The sequence below is a fragment of the Haemorhous mexicanus genome, chromosome 3 (genome assembly GCF_027477595.1).
Source record: "Haemorhous mexicanus isolate bHaeMex1 chromosome 3, bHaeMex1.pri, whole genome shotgun sequence".
Taxonomy (NCBI): domain Eukaryota; kingdom Metazoa; phylum Chordata; class Aves; order Passeriformes; family Fringillidae; genus Haemorhous; species Haemorhous mexicanus.
The window spans coordinates 62852636-62869074 of record NC_082343.1 but is presented as its reverse complement, the minus strand read 5'-3'; the positions used below and the strand labels follow the sequence as shown (position 1 = coordinate 62869074).

General features: G+C 40.6%; 2 protein-coding genes across 5 annotated transcripts in view; one reads left to right on the top strand and one right to left on the bottom strand.

Annotated features, from left to right (window-relative positions):
* The window catches only part of SAMD3 (sterile alpha motif domain containing 3), a 40716-nt gene extending 33351 nt beyond the window's left edge, over positions 1-7365 (bottom strand). The window contains exons 1-4 of one of the 3 annotated variants that reach the window (XM_059842122.1): positions 7226-7365; positions 5024-5159; positions 1942-2049; positions 1038-1227 (exon numbers count right to left, since the gene is read on the bottom strand). In XM_059842122.1, coding sequence (XP_059698105.1) covers positions 1038-1227; positions 1942-2020 — 269 coding nt within the window. In that variant the 5' untranslated portion in view covers positions 2021-2049; positions 5024-5159; positions 7226-7365. Of the gene's footprint in view, positions 1-1037; positions 1228-1941; positions 2050-2223; positions 2399-5023; positions 5160-7225 lie in introns of those variants that run through there. The other 2 variants (XM_059842123.1, XM_059842121.1) reach the window with 2 other exon arrangements.
* A 1969-nt stretch (positions 7366-9334) lies between these two features.
* Positions 9335-16439, top strand: part of TMEM200A (transmembrane protein 200A) — a 79133-nt gene continuing 72028 nt past the window's right edge. The window contains exons 1-3 of one of the 2 annotated variants that reach the window (XR_009485841.1): positions 9335-9535; positions 10560-10626; positions 11126-11159. The gene's annotated coding sequence lies outside the window, so the exon portion shown is untranslated. The remainder of the gene's footprint in view (positions 9536-10559; positions 10627-11125; positions 11160-16439) is intronic. The other variant, XM_059842110.1, reaches the window with a different exon arrangement.

The window sequence follows — 16439 nt, the reverse complement described above, 5'->3', positions numbered from 1 at the left end:
AGGACAAGAGGATGTATCTCCCTGTGCAGTTTAGTTCTGCTCATCAGCTCAAGTTGTTTGGAAGTAACTCAGTTATCACTGTTTATCACGCTTTTGTTTGGGCTGTTAATCACCTCAGAGTGCACAACCTGGACTCCTTTTGGATGAAGGCAAATGCTCTGCAGTTCTAATCCTCTGGGATTAATCCTACTGTGACTAATGCAGCCTTAGTGCTAGAGTCCTTTCCTTTGAAAAAATGCATTTTGGATCCATGGCAAGCTGCTCTCTACAGCCAGGATTCTTGGGTTTAAAAGGGACCACTTGGAGGTCAGGATTTCTCTCCTCAGCCAAGACATTAAGAAAAACATAACCCTGCAAGACTTACAATAGAGCAGAAGGGAGGTAAAGGATGGGAGAATCAACACACCCCTCATCCAAATACCTTCGACAAAAACACCCCACAAACTCTGCCCCCACCTCCCTCCCCTAAAAAACCCCAAACAAAGAAAACCTGCTCAACCAAAAGCCAGAGCATAATAATGGAGGACAATCTCCCTGGAATCTGTTTTCCAAATATCTATCTAGTCTCACAATAAATTTCAATAATCCCACGGTGGGATTATTAAATGCTTACATCTGGACCAAATCCAGAGTCTCCTTTGATAAACTGACTTTCAATACACTGGTGACAAATACTGTCTCTGGCTAAATCATTACTTTACTCCAAGACTTGCAAGCATTTAAAAGTAAGTTCTTCAAAAGCTTAATATATTAAACAGAGTAAATCTTAGCTATAATGAAAGTTTGACAGTGCTTCATTCAAATGAAAACTGGCTATGAAGGAAGTTTAAATTAATTCATGGCGTGGTTCAGGAAGTCTGATGCCCTGTTTAAAACCACAAGGTAAGAACCCAATTTTACATTTCACATTTGTTACAGATACTCAAAATATAAAAACCAGGTACAGATGAAGAACTAGTAAATGCCAGTTTTAAAATGCCATGAAAAGAACACAACTATACCCAGACTGATATTTGCTGTGCCACGAACAAACTCACCCACTGAGTACTTCTGGAAATTTTTGAGAAGCTGTTTCACAACAGTATGTAAGGGACTCCATCCCACTCTTCTGTTCCTGGTATTTTTTAATCAGGTCCATCAGCACTGCCTGGTGCCCAATCTTCTTCACCAGCTGCTGCACCATACGATCATTTAGAGCCAGAAGAGCTGCTCCACTTATTTCTTCTTCTGCAGATTGAAGGGGATAAAATCATTACTGTAAAATAGCTTTATAGTTACAGTTACATTCTATATGCCTAAAAACATGGTGATGGAAGATGGGTCAAAGGGAAGGATGCTTTGTACTGCTGACAGTCATCTTCAGCTGCCACCATCCTTTCCCAAGCAGTCCTAATCACTGGCCAGATATCTTCCCCTGACATAGAGCCAAGTCTGAAACACACAGACACAGAGGTGACAATTTTAATGTTTTAAATCAGGCCTTGCTTGAATCACAAGAGAATCTTACTTGCTGATGGAGAAAATAAAGCTTTTTAACAGAGTACACAAGAAATAGGCTGTTCACATTACAGTTTCTTGGGCATTCTTCTGTAGAACATAAAACATTTACACACTACATTTGCATTATTTCAAAAGATTTCTACAACATAAAATAGGCCCTGTCAGGACTTTTAAACTGCCAGCTCTGATTTGAGGTGTGTTTATTTATATACAGGCTTAATCTCATCCCCCAGGATTTCTCAGACTCTGTAACAAATCTGTACACTTATGTTGATTTATCAGATCTATGTCAGTTCTCACCCTAATAAATTTGTATAAAAGTCTGAGGTTAGCATATACACACATGCCCCAAACCAAAACAAGGTAGGCAGTGCCAATAAAATGCATAGCAAGATACACTAAACAAACAGCACCACCCCCCCAAACAATAAAAATGCTTACCACGGAACTTAGGAACTAGTTCTCCTAAATTTCTCTGTTTCAACCAGTTGCAGACTTGCTCAACTGACCAACTTTCCATCTTCAGTTGTTGCAATGCTAAATTTCCCTCTGAAATGAAAATAGGGGATTATTTTTGTGATGAGCTCTTAGTCAAACTCCAACATTTCATCGCAAAAATGCACTTAGCAAATAATATATCTACATGCTCCGAATAAAAATAGTGCAAAATAATCCAGCTAATGCCTGTTGTAAGTGGCAGTTTTCTTGGATCCCTTTCCTCACCACCTTTCCCGTCTCTGGCTTCCCTCTCTTCTGAGGCAGCCTCATTCCTTATAAAACAAGACCTGCTCCGGTACCATTAACACCCAGGTTTCCACACAGAGAAGAAAAAAGGTGTGAAATTCACCACCACCATCAGGCTCATCAGGAAATGGCTGACATTTTACAGAAGGGAAAAAAAAAAAAAAAAAACAACCAACAAACCACCCCACCATCAGATAGGAGTCTGTCACATCCATGCTTACAGTCAATCAAGCACCTTAACCCTCTCCGCACCGCCTGGCAGGGCAGGTACCCAGCAAATACTTAACCCTGAATTACCAACTGCTAGGGACAAGGAAGGGAAAAGGGGGGAGACTGCTCCTGCTGTTATTTGCTGGTTCCTTTCTCCAGGCTCCAGTGGTACCTGGGAGGATGCGGTGGGCGCCCTGGGAAGGCAGAGTCTCTGGGGCAGGCGGAACGGGTGCATCCAGCCTCTGGATGAATCCTGCACACACCGTGTGCCCCCTGCCTGAAGGACTCACTCGGATGACGAGCGGGTGCAACACAGCCCAAACCACCAGTGACCTCCCCAGAGGAAGATTACTTGTAAAGGCACAGCTTGTTCTGCACTGCAAACTTCTCAGCAGCAGCAAACTCTCTAATTAATGTGTTTTAGCTCTGTTAACTAAAGGAGCACCAAGTGCTCCACAACCATGCTCGCAGTCCGCAGCAAAACAACACGATTGGAGTCAGTTTTTCAGACAAGCATGTGAGGATCTGGCATTGTTGGTCAAACATTTCCTTCCATACTCTGAGCCTGCAGCAAACTCCAGGCTAACATGAGGATCCACCGTCACAAACCTATCAGCGTCTGTGCTCAAAAGAAAAGGAAAAAAAAAAAAAAGAAAAAACCTCCTTGAATAAAATAAATTTCCATTTCCATCCTTCAGCAGCAGAGACCCTCCAAAAGACACACATGTCAGCCTACACTCTTATGCCTGTCGACTTCAGCAGCTTAGAAGGGTTAAGTTTAAGAGGAATGCCTTTCTGAATTACATGAGCTGGTTTAATTTGATATGACAACAGTAGCCATACAACTCCTCCCCCAGGCTAAGCAACAAGAACAGGGTGTGAAAAGTCATTATTTGTTGAGAACTCTGGTGTAAATTAAAAATCACACCTTTCTGTCACACTTCTTACTTCCTTGCAAAGAGTAGGGCAGGAAAAAAAGTCTCCAAAAACTTGAAAGATAAAACCTAGTGCAAAGCAGAAAGATACTTCCCTTATCAACCAAGCAGTGTAAAAGGAGAGAGATACATTAAAATGTTGGAAAGGTCACTTCTTCACCCTATAAGAAGACTAACACCCTAGAACAACTCTTCTAAAGCAGACAGGCAGATACCAACACTTCAAAAAGTGTAAAGCAAACTCAGCAACGTGCAGATTTAGCCCTGGGTGGCTAATTCTATAGCAAAATGGCCACTTGCACATGGAAATGCAGGCTGCACACTTTATTGAGGGAAGTGATGATAGCTGAAAGGCTGGGGTATTTTTTTAAGAAAAACAGATTTTATATATTAAGGGTCATGAAACATCAATACCTTGAAATGCTTCTCAAAAGTGATTTCAGTTATTTGCATCTGCTACAGATAAAGCAACCAGAAAGAGAGCACACCAGTCTTCTACCAGTATTATGGAGACAACAAGGACTGAGCACAGATGCTGATATTTGTCTTCATTAATGATTCTATTTATTACAGTAGCATCAAAAGACTATCCAGCAAAGTGTTGCCTGTGTTGAGTGTGGTGAAACCTGTGAATATTTCTATTCCTCTATCAAGTCTTATAAGTCAGAATAACAAAAGCCAATAACAGTAACATTTAGAGAGCAATTTACAGTGGAACTTCAAGTCAAATTCAGAACAGTTCAAAGTGTGAGTGATCTCTGTTTATTAGTAATATAGCCAATCACTGGGACCCATGTCTTCATTCACCTGGGGTCAATAACTATAATTAGGCTTTAACTAGCCCTGGTTACTGAAATTAAGTAATGAAATCAATGAAAATTACTTTTCCCTAGAATGTGACAGGAGAACACTCCTATTTACTATAAAATTCTTAAAAACTGAAGGATAAAAATCTCAGGTTTAAAGACCTATCAGTGGTACAGATTTCAGCTCACATAGCTGGTTACACCATAGCAAGAGATGGGGATCCTGACCAGTGTGCCTGTGCTGGTAGATGCATATTGCCCATGCACCAAATTATTCCACAGCTTGTCCACAGCTGCCATAATCTTGAAGTGACACTTCTAAATGAATAAGCCAATATATCAAAAACACTTGAAACATGACGAGTGAGTTATTATGTTTACCTATGAGAGAGCCTATGGCGCCACAGACTACAAATAGCACAACTTTTGACAGGCCTCTATGAGCTTTTCACCAATGTCAGAGTTATGGTTGATTTTAGCTTATTTTAGTGCTAAAGGAATGTGTAAGGCATGTGATGTGTGCACATCTATACATCACAGCTGTGTGGCACATTTTGTAAAGGGCCAGGTCTCAAAGTTACTGTTGTGATGAGTAGGAGCTGGTGCACACTAAAGATATAAGCAAAGTATCCCATTTGCAATTTTACGTTCTCTTAATTTGGCTTCATCTTCAAATGCACTCCAGAGACTTTATTTTCTTTCCACTTACTACCAACCTACTTTTTGAAACAATTAAAAATAGATTCAAACAAATATATTCAAGACAGAATATGTAATCTCAGATCCAGTGCTGAATTATCATGAAAAGAACATCAGTTGTCCACAGACCTTTTCAGTAACATATAGGAAAAGGCTCTGAGGTAGCACTTCTGTCACCTTCCCCATCCCTTGAAGAAAATGCCCACAACATATTGCTGTCATTTATCATGTGTTTATGCTAGCACGAACCATAGTGCAGAGATGGCTGAAAGAAAGGGAAAAAAAATCCCAATATCAGTGAAGGAGCAAATCTTAAAGTCAACATACCAGTTCTCATTTCTGTGTTACTGTAGAGGAGGACACATGCAGCTGCAAGACAAGGAGAGATGCAAACATACAGCAGATACAAGAGAAAACCCTTATCACCTAGGAGAAAGGCTATATAAGAAGATCTTGGAAGAAAACAAGCACATCCATTAGTCAGCTGTAGATAAAGGGAAACAAGCCAGACAAACCTTTTAAAATTTGATCAGAGCTAAGGGAAGTTTCAAGGGTTCTGAACATGCCCAACCATTGAGCTTATCAAGTAAACAAATCCCTCCGCAAGAATTAACTCTGAAGAATATTATAAAAAGTCATCTCTTTCCTTAATAAATGTGCTTCTGATTAAGTATGCCATTTCTAATATTCAAGTTTGGGCTATATGAAATTTAAAAATATTTTCATCTGTACTATCTGCAGTACCACTGGAAAAATGAGTAGTACTTCAACAGACAGATTCAACACAAGAACCAAGTTCTCTCTATTACAAGTGTGCAAGTTATTTGTCAGTGTGAAAGGAAGAAAGTTAATTTGGCTGTGATTTAAAAGTAATGTAAATGAAACTCCATTCTTGCTATCACTGGCAAGAGTGCACAAGGGGTAAAATGAAACAGCTGTAAATACCTTCCTTTTAAAAAAAAACCAACAAAAAACCTTCTGGAAATGAAGGCCTGGTAAAATCAAATCTTCTTATATTATCCTTTTGTCATGGCTTGACACTGGCCTAACACCAGGCACCCACAAGAGTCGCCCTCTCACCCTTTCCTGCCTCAGCTGGGCAGAGGAGAGGAAAAAAAGGAAATGAAGACTTCATGAGTTGAGATAAGGATTGGGAGAAAAAAACCCCACTTCAACAGCAAAACAGGCTCAACATAAGGTTGCAAAGTGAATTTATGACTAAGAGAATCAGAGGAGGATAATGAGAAGTAAAATAAGCCCTTAAAACACCTTTTCTCCCCCAGCCCCTCCCTCCTTCCCACCAACAGTGTAGGGAGACAGGGCATGGGGGTTTGGTCAGTTCATCCACAAGATTTTCTTTCACTGCTCCAGGAGAAGTCCTCTCCCTGTGAGGCTGTGGGGTCTCTCCCATGGGAGACAGTTCTTTGTGAACTTCTCCTGTGGGTCCACTTCCCACGAGTAGCAGCCCTACCACACCTGTTGCAATGTGAGCTCCCCCCCACAGGCAGTCAGTCCTCCCAAAGCTGCTGCGACATGGGGCTCTCTTTCCACAGGCTGCAGTCCTCCAAGGACAGGCTGCTCCAGCCTGGAAGCAGGGCCCCTCTCTCCACGGGGTCTCTCACTGGATCACAGCCTCCTCCAGGCATCCACCTGCTCCAGCATGGGCTGCAGGTGGATCTCTGCATCCCCTGTGGATCCCCACAGGCTGCAGGGCACAGCTGCTTCACCACAGTCTCACCACGGCCTGCAGAGGAATCTTGGCTCTGGCACCTGGAGCACCTCCTTCCCCTCCTTCTCCACTGACCTTGCTGTCTCCATGTTGTTCCCTTTACATGGTCTCACTTCCTCCTCTTCCCTGACCAGCAGAAACACCTGTTTTGATTTGATTTCCCTCTTAACTCTGCCATCACAGAGGCATTTCCAACCTCTCTCATTGGCCCAGCTTTGGCCAGCAGCACATCCATCTTCACAGCCATCAAGAATTGGCTCTGCTGGACATGGTGGAAGCTTCCAGCAGCTTCCCACTGCAGCCATCTTTGTGGCCCACCTGCTACCAAAAAACATAACCTGCGAAACCAATACATCTTTAATAAAAAAGTATCAAATAAAAATTCATTGTTACTGGACAGTGAGAACAGTAAAAAAAATCAAGTAAAGGTTAAAAATTAATGAATCACAAAAATGAAATTTCATGTACCAAAAAGAAAGCAATCAGACTGAAGATGTTCAGTGTGACATGGACACTGCTCCAGAAGACTAAAGAAAAAAAAATAATTTCATCTTGTAAGTGAAATTATGCTAACTTTTCTCCCCAAAGTACAAATTTCTCACCAGGGCCATGAGTACTGTGTTGATCATGTCACTGCTTGCTGGCTTACCAGAGGACTCCAGCTCTTGTCACTGAGCAATGCAGAAGAAACCTTGGGCACTGCAATTCCCCACTAGCCTGACCTGGCAATCACAATCCAGCCCTCTTCTTTGCAGCCATTCATGTGGTCATGCAATCAGCAGTGCAGGCTGAACTGAAAACATCGTGTTTTGGTGGGTTTTGGATGGATCAGTGTCTTTAACCAACTTGCTGGCCAATTCTGTGAAAATAGATGGTGGAATAATATCTGTAGATTTATCACAGTGTACACTGATCCTTGTTTCAATGCATTGGAACAGTGAAGATTTCTATCTTAATGGCGCATCGGTTTGTAAACATAGAAACCCAAACTGTGAGTAACTAGTTTACCTCCAAAAAAAATGAGATATGTACCTATCTCCTTTCCCTCAAATCATTTTGCTTGAATGATACTGGCTCTGCTTCTTGAAAGGTTCTCTTTCAAGTACCTTTTGAAAGGTTACTCTTCAAGCTTTTCCAGTAAATAAGACTAGTAAGATGTGGAATACTCAACCAACCGAGGCTGATCCTCTGATTGCTGAGAAGGATGGTTACAAAGTTCTATTATTTGCTTGCTCTGCTCTTGATTTAGAACCACAAACCAGTTCAGAGAGCTGAACCAGCAGTCAGTTGTAGTGACCTTACAAAAATATTTAATGCTAACTGAAAATAACAACTTACCAAGTCTATTCTGATGGAAAATGCTTAGTGACTTTTTATAAGTGGTTCAACTGGCAGATCCTCAAAGGTGCTAATGTTCAACAAAGCTGCTTTTTGTTGTTCCCAAGGGAGAGATACAGAAACCTTTTTGGCCTGGGCAACATCTAGAAAGTGATGCATATCCTTAACTGAGTCTGTATAGCTGAACTATTGTGGGAGCTCAGCACATCGCTCCTGATGTCCAGAGCTACCGAGAGAACCCTTGGGGGGCTCGGGAGTCCTGGAATGTTGCCAAAAGCACTTGGTGGCTTGATTTTGATCCATCTAGAGATGTGCCACCGATGTATGAGGAAATGGAACCTGCGAGAACCACTCAGGTGTAAATAGTGAAGGGAAGATATTATTATAGGGTGAATCACAAATTTTGGGGTTTCGGTACAGGGGGGTGGTAGAGACAAGATGGAGGAATCAGGGTGTGCCACCAAGCTTTTCCTTCTTCTTCCTGTCTTCCATCTTCTGGGGTGGTGTTGGCACTTGTGGATTGGTCTGGGATGAGGGTGTACTTGGTGACGAAGATTATAGGTATTGGGGACAAAATGTAAATATGATATACGTAGTTTTTGTTATAAAAGATGCGGCCGCCTTGGGGGTGGGCAGAGTGCCTTTGGCTGCCGTGCTGGTCAGATCCTTCAGGCAGGGAAAAGGACTTTTTAGATAAGAGATAATAAACAAAACTGAAGACCGAAAAAACCTAGCGTCCAGTCTCATCCTTTGAAGCCCAGCGTGCAAGAACCATCCTGAGCGTGTGTGGGGGCAGAGACAGACAGCCGACCCCAGAAACTATGGCATTAAGTTGGGGCTCTCATGTGGATACGTGGCCTTTACATGTTTTTCCCACGAGTAAGTGATCTACACAGCTCTTACACCTTCAGTACACAAAAGGTGTTATAAAATATCCCTTGAATTTTGTTCCCACACTTTAATTGCTCTTATTATATATTACAACTTGTACTCAAAGCTAGATTTTTCAGCTGTGTTTTGCCAATATAAGATTTTGTCAAGCAGTGACTCAATCATGCCCCAAGTCAGGACTGTGCCTCTGGGTGAGAGGGTCTTGGCCAGTCTCTGAGAAATATACCATCACCAGGTACAGCCCAACCTCAAAAAGAGCTACAAGCCATATCTAGAAATGTTTATCAGGCAGGAAAGAAACAAGAACCTCAACAAAATTTTTAAATTCTCCTGCCATTCAATCAGTAGGATGAATCAGCTAGGTAGAAGAGTGAGAGTTACTAGGAAGACATACAAGCAAATCCTGAAATGAACAAAGCGCCCTTGTTGGTAAACACAGTGCCAGTGTACAATCAGCTCTGGCCCAGAGGACACTTCTCAGATGGTCATAGGGAGACTGAGGAATGAGGAACGAGGTCTGACCTACTCAAGCAAAGATACCTTTGGGTTTTGCTTGGCTTGCGCTGGAGACAAACAGTTGTGGGCTGACTGGGGGCATGGCCATCTCTCCTACACTCACCTCCCCTCCTCCTGCAGCAAACTGGGCAAGACACCCCTGAGCAGAACGAGTCATGCACCTCCAGGTAAGAGATACTGAATTCTTTTAGGAATCCCTGAGCTGTGGAGTGGAGCACCACTGCTAAGCAGTGCCTGATGTTACCCGGTGCTTCTGGATTGCAGTTTTAGCAGACTGAGAATTGCTGAATCATATGTTGCTAACCACTGACAGTACTCCTCCAGTTTATTCAGCACATAAATATGAATAAGATGATTAATAATTAAGTTTTAACACATTTCACCATGCACATTTTTCGGTTTGTATGATTCATTAAACAATGACAGCTCCAGACAGTCACAGATTTTTGTGTTAAGGCATTCTGTTGGCGTATGAAGCCAGGTGAGGTGGGTGTAATTGAGCTAGAGGTAAAACCAAACAGGCTGTCTCATGGGCCTATTTTATACACTACCAGCAACAGTTTAACTAATTTGGCATCCATTGGTTCAGATTCTTTTTGTGTTCTCAAGGATGAACTAAGTAATGTAGTATGAATTCAAAAAAGATGTCCCCACACCGTAAATGCATTTTAGTTCCTTGATATTTAGGGCATGTGCAGCCCATTTCTTACAGCATGCCAGACTAAACCAGTGATTTCTGCCCACTGCCTCAGTGCTGTTTGCTCCTCATCATATCCAGATAAGGAAGTCATGTAACCACTGCACAACTGATACAGGATGTTAGTTGAAACCATGAATGGAAAGATAATCAATAATGTCTACCTACACAATGGAGATAGGAAACTGGAAAGTTTGAATGTCTGTAAATTTCTGTTTTGTTGGGAGGATATATAATCATGACAGAAGTAAAAAGATTCAAAGGCCACTTCAGAGGACTGCTTCCTCCTGATATTTGCCTCTATTCCAGCAATGCAAATTTATGATGCCATGAAGAAAACCCCAGTCCAAATAACCCGTACATGTATAAACATTTGTTCTAGTGACATGGGTGCAAGTTTCCTAGTCTAAGGATCTAGCAAGATTGTGTCCTTAGACAGAATATCAATTAGTGGGCCTACATTCTTGTTGATGGCTGTAATTTGTGCTTTTCAGGACTTCTGAATTATTTGTGTGAAGAGGAACCTCCCAGTTTCACTGTGAATCGCCTCAGAGCCTCGTGGTTAGTACACAGGACACATGAAACTGCTTTTAAATCCTTGCTTCAGATAAGACAGAGCAGGGATTTGGGGGAATGCCTTAAGCCTTCAGACCACCACCCATTACAAAATGGGGTGGGATTGTTGTTTGGTGGGGGAGGACACGTCAGGAGTGATACATCAGAAAAGGAGCCATCTCATCTTAAACACCTTCTCCCGGAGAGGGGCCAGAGTGAGGATTTCAAGGGCAAGTAAATATCTTTCTACAGGTTGAAGATACTGTGTCTCAAAGCAGCCACATCATGGTTGTGCTAAGCTTCTGTAGCACATTAATGAAGTTAAACTTCTTTTCCAAAAGCACTTAGAGAAATCTGCTTTGTGATTCAGCCTAAGCAGTTACAATATACGTGGGAAAATGTAAGAGTTTGCCAATTTAGCTTTGTTTCACTTATTCTGTGGCTCCTAAACCTACACATTTTATAAATAAATATTTTCTAACTGTAGATTTTGTTTACATTGCAGGCAGTCAGACTGAAGCAACACAACATCAAAAGAGGTGAGAAATTTTTCTGCATGTGTCTAAAGTAGAGTGCTATAATTTTACTGTTAAAAGGCCAATAATTTTAAGCAAATGTGTGCCCCAAACAGCCATATACATTATTTGTATTTACTTATGCACTGGCTGAACCTGAGAAAACATACTGTGGTGTACATGGTTCATCAGTCAGGGTGTGGCAGAGTTGTAGAGATGAGACTCAGTGAGGCATAAGAATTATGGCACTGATTTTATGGAAGATTACGATAAGATTTATTGCTCCTGCAGTAGCTAAACATTGCCAATACAGTACATAATACAAGCAGGTCTAAAGTGTTACAATAGAAACAGGTTTAGCTAGGGATTACACACAGGGTTACAGGCTTTGGCCTTACAGAATGCACAGCTGCAAAGCATCAAAGTACCCGTGGAGCAACTTCAGGGTTTTATCTCTGTATGTGACTTAGTGCTTTTACTCACTTGGAAAGAATTTGGCTTAAAATATGTATTAAGGGACCAACTAGGGACCATGTAATCATGGGCACTGCAGGCAGGATACCTTCCTTCACCATGGGCTGCTTTTCATAATGAGCCTGACTGAAACTTCAGATGCTGAGTGAGTGAGTCTTTGTCATGGTTAGAGATGCACTGATCTCTGTATTTGCAGCAGTTCTTACAAATCATACTGGTAGGAATGTCTGGTAAGGCCTGAATGTGAGGAAGTAGGTTTTCCTGCAGGTTAGACTTGCCTTTGGGATTCTTCAGATATTTAATTTCATTCACGACTTATTGATCCCGGAGTCCTGGGCAATGGCTAAAACTGTGGTTTCTCTGTTCTTCTGAGGCTGATATTGCTGCTGCTGTTCACTCATGCTCAGTCTTCTGAAAACTGGGTGTTCATCAGATCCAAATTCAGTGCAGAAGAGATTCAGTCTATAGGCTTGGTATGAGCCTCATGGGGCTGCAATTACATCTCTCTGATCATCCTCCTGTCACAGCATGAGGTCTGGGCTTCTGCAATGCTGGAGCTCAGGTGTCCCATCAGAGCTCATGCCAGTCCAGTACCAGGCAAGGCTGTTTCTAGAGCACAGCACAGGACAAGTCTGGGGATTTTTTTCTCACTGAAAAATCTGACCACCTCAGGGTTGCTTTATCCTTCATGTTGCCTTGTTCTACATCCACTAAGGGTTGTTTGTGATCTTAATTGCCAGAGATACACAGATATTTAGATTAGATGGTTGAACGAATCTTTAGTCTTAAAGGGCTAAAAATAATCAACGTGGGCTGTTATTACTTGTATAATTAAAAAATTTAATCAAGGGAATCAAAGGGTAGCACAGTGACTATGAAATGAAGTTTCATATGCTACCATACAACAATACTTCTATCACTCTTATCCTATAATTTCAAGAAATGTCTGTAGAGATACATACTATCAACTGTATTGTCAATTTTGTTTCACAAAGCCGTCCACAAATCTAATTTTACTGAGAGGAAATGATGAGCTGTATTTCCAGTTTTGACTCTTAGGATCTCTTGACATTAAAGTCTTGTCACCAAACTGCTCCAAAGAGATTAACAGTTTTTCACTAACACCTCAATGTCCCTGCTAGGATAGCAAATGAGGAAAGAAGCCACAGTTAATTTGCATTACTTAAAAATAGTGAGCTATAAACTTGGTTAGTTTAAGAACTGTTTTACAATCACCTCATCCTTCTTTGCTGTGCAGACAGCAAATTTGAGAAAACAGACCCCTGAATATACCTCCAGCTGCCTGTGTTTGCGTGTGCGTGCAATGTTGTTATATCATCTTATTTACAGTAGGAGTGTTTGGAAATAACTGGCTATTGTTCCCCATTTGGAAGGATAAAGTAAAAATAATTGTATTGTTGGTATTGATTAAATCAAAGAGTGACTAAACTTTGTAGAATTTTGGCATAGTAAAAATATCGTAGGAGACTGTTGGAGCTAACAGCCTTATTTGACATAAGCAAATGGTAACAAAGCAGGGATTTTACAGCAGTTTTTATTGACAGTGAATTCTTCCTAGTTATTTTCCTCTAGTTCTGATATTGTATGGTTGAAGAATGCCCTTTTGTCTTTTGAAAAAGTCAACAATAATAAACTGTTTGGTTTCATGGACTTTGAAGGAATAAAATAAACTATGTTCTTGTGCTTGTCTGCTGTATCCTCTCCCGCAGTAAACCAGGCCTTATTTTATAAATATTGTTCACAATACAATGTGTAATTGTTCTGTTCACATTTCCCATGTCACTGACTCTGACAATTAGCAAAAATATTTTATATTCAGCTCTTGTTGAAGAAAGGGAGCATCTTGCTAGTCCCTGTACTGCATGTCTTTGATGGTCTATACTTAATGAAGTGCTACAATCAGAAGCTACTTTGGATTACACCTGAGACTTTGGACTCTAGTGTGGCAACACTGAAGCAAACCTGTGTAGTCTCTGTGGCACAGATAAAAACTTTGTCCAAGTTGCTGTGTTCAGCAAATCCCTGACTGTCAGTTCAGTGTGTAACACCTTCAAGAGGTGCTGAATTGATTTGCCTTGGTGAAAAATCATGACAGTTGGTAACAGCATTTCAGTGGGGATAAATTTTCTCCCTTACTTTTATTGAAAGGTTCTCCCCACAATAAAATTATCTGCATCAGAACAAATCAAATATTTCAGTGGCATAAACAGCATCTGATGCCCTGATAATTACAGTACTCCTAAAGTAAAGAAAGAGAGATCTAATTTCTCAAGTACAGATGCTTTAAATATACCCAGAGCAGATCTTTCTTTTAAGTTATGCTTCTCCAATAAAAAGAACACAAGATGTTGCTTGAAAGAATGGAGATACATTCTATAGTTTTATCAGCAGTGATAGCTAAAGGTATCATTTTACTTACACTTATTCTTAACATATATGGGGGTCATGGAAACTGGTCCAGTACACTGGTAAAAGTAAATGTTAACTAAGCTATGTGTTAACTGCTAAAGCTCTGATGCAGGACACTTGCCAGTTATTCTTTCAATGACTGGCATTTTCCTAATTACATGCAAAATGATGTATTAATTGGTTTTGCTATAATCTCAGTAGGTTCTCTTATTAATTAATTTATTTGTATGCATGCTAAGACATCAGCTGCAGTCAAAACAATTTATTATTAGCACAGACTTCCTAATGCTCCTGGGGTTTTGAAGCCTCAAGTTACTGGTTTTATCAGAAAACATGATTCACCTCTAGTCCAAGGATATCATATTTAATTAACTTTGTGCAAAAAAATTCCAGCAATTCTTTGTCTGGAAAAAATGTACACATATGATGTCTACCCACAAATTTTCTGCATGTTAAAGTGAGCAGTGGGATTATATTTATTTCAGATTAAAAAGAAAAAAACAACCCAACTTTGCAAAACCCTGAAATCTATTTCAGAAAATAGACTTGGATCATAGAGTCACAGAGCATTCTGGATTGGAAGGGGCACACAAGGGTCATCAAGTCCGAGTACTGACTGCAAACAGGGCAACCTAAATGTTAAACCAGTGCTGTACAAATGGGTTTTGGAGACCAAAAACTTGAGGCCAAAATAATTTCCCTAGAGGCTTGTTTTAGTGTTCACAAAGAAGACATTAAAATAGGATGATCTGAAATTTGACAGGGTAGTAGTCTTGGTGTTTAAGACCAGCCTTTTCTGTCTCAATTACAAAATGCCTTAAAAGTTATAAACTGCCTAAACTGCTTCTTAAAAAATATTAATTTAGAATTCCTTTGGAACGAATTACTACATTTAAAGGAAAAATAATCAGATGATAAGTTGTTTTAAGTCTTGACATTTCAGTTTGCATGTAGTGTACCCTTTCAATTCAAACACAGCTGATATTTACCTACTTAAAGGGTAGATATATGAAAAGCACCTACCTTCTTTGCCTTTATCTTTGTAAAACCCTTTATTTTGTTGGTGGCAACCATAACTATGTCAGTTTTGTATCACTTGATTACAAAGAGGTTTCTGAATTTACCTCTAATCTTCTAAGCTTTTTGATCAGGTTTTGCTGTCTACATTTATTACAAAACTCTTGTTCCAATTCTCAAAAATTATTACAAAATATTAAACAGTGCAGATATTCTCCAGTCTTGCATCATGGAAGCAATTTCTGCTATTTAACATTATAGCTTTAATATCTATTTTTAAAAAATAGATGAGGAAGGATCATTAGAGTCTAAGTATTTGTTTGCTTTTCTTTTTTAAAATCAGTTTTCATGGTTTAAATGTGTTTTAAGCCACAAAGTGAAATTGGCAGAGCAGAAGTTAGTGATGTGTACTTTTGATATCATTGTGTACAATCAAGTTTACCCCTGGATATGACAAGATGAACTGGTAACACTGATGCAGGGAAGGGAGGACCATGATAGTCTGGGATTAGATCAGTTTAAATGGATCTGGAAATCTCTTTGCTTGCACTGAGTGCTGGTTCTGCTCATGTGCATGACCTGCTTCTGATCACCTGGCAAGAAAGTACAGAGCTCTGTGAGCTGTGGCTGAAGGAATGCAAACTCCACAGCCCATTAAGCTCATACACACTGATGTCCATTTGCATTGCCTGCTGTTTTGGCAGGCTGGCACCCTGAATGACTGTCTGGGTAGTTCATTCATGGGCCTCTACACTTCTGGGTCCAACTAAATACCATTTCCTGATGGAAAGTTTTCTCTGCAGCTGAAAGCACTCTAAATTTAATAGAATCATAAAATCATAGAATGATTTGAGTTGAAAGAGACCTTTGCCTTACAAAGCCCCTGACATTTGCAGGGATACCTTCCAGAACGCCAGGCTGCTCACCTTCAAAACGTATTTCACACAGAGCAACAAGCCACTTGCACCCTTGTTTTCTGGGAAGAGGTGAGGATTTGTTCCTTTGAAAAATCTTCATGGCCATGGTCTTTACAAAGCTCTCAAAACAGTATTTGCCTTGTGAAGTCATGTCTGCCCTGCAATGTGGAACCGCTGGAAAAAATTTAGCACAGTGTTCCAAGAACAAAATGAGAAAAAGTAGCACCTAGCTCTTTGTTTATTATTGTGTGGGGCTGGAAAAGGATTTATTTGTGTGTTGTTCCTGCCTATGGTTTGGAAAAAGGTACTGAGATACTGCAGTATGGAGGTGATCTCAGGATGAGAATGGAGCCTGGTAACAGTCACCTGAAAACCACTCTCCTTGCATTGCAAAGCTCTCTAAGAAGAATACAGACAAGACTTCATCTGTCAGATTTCTGGATGCTAATTCTATTTTGGGATGGGA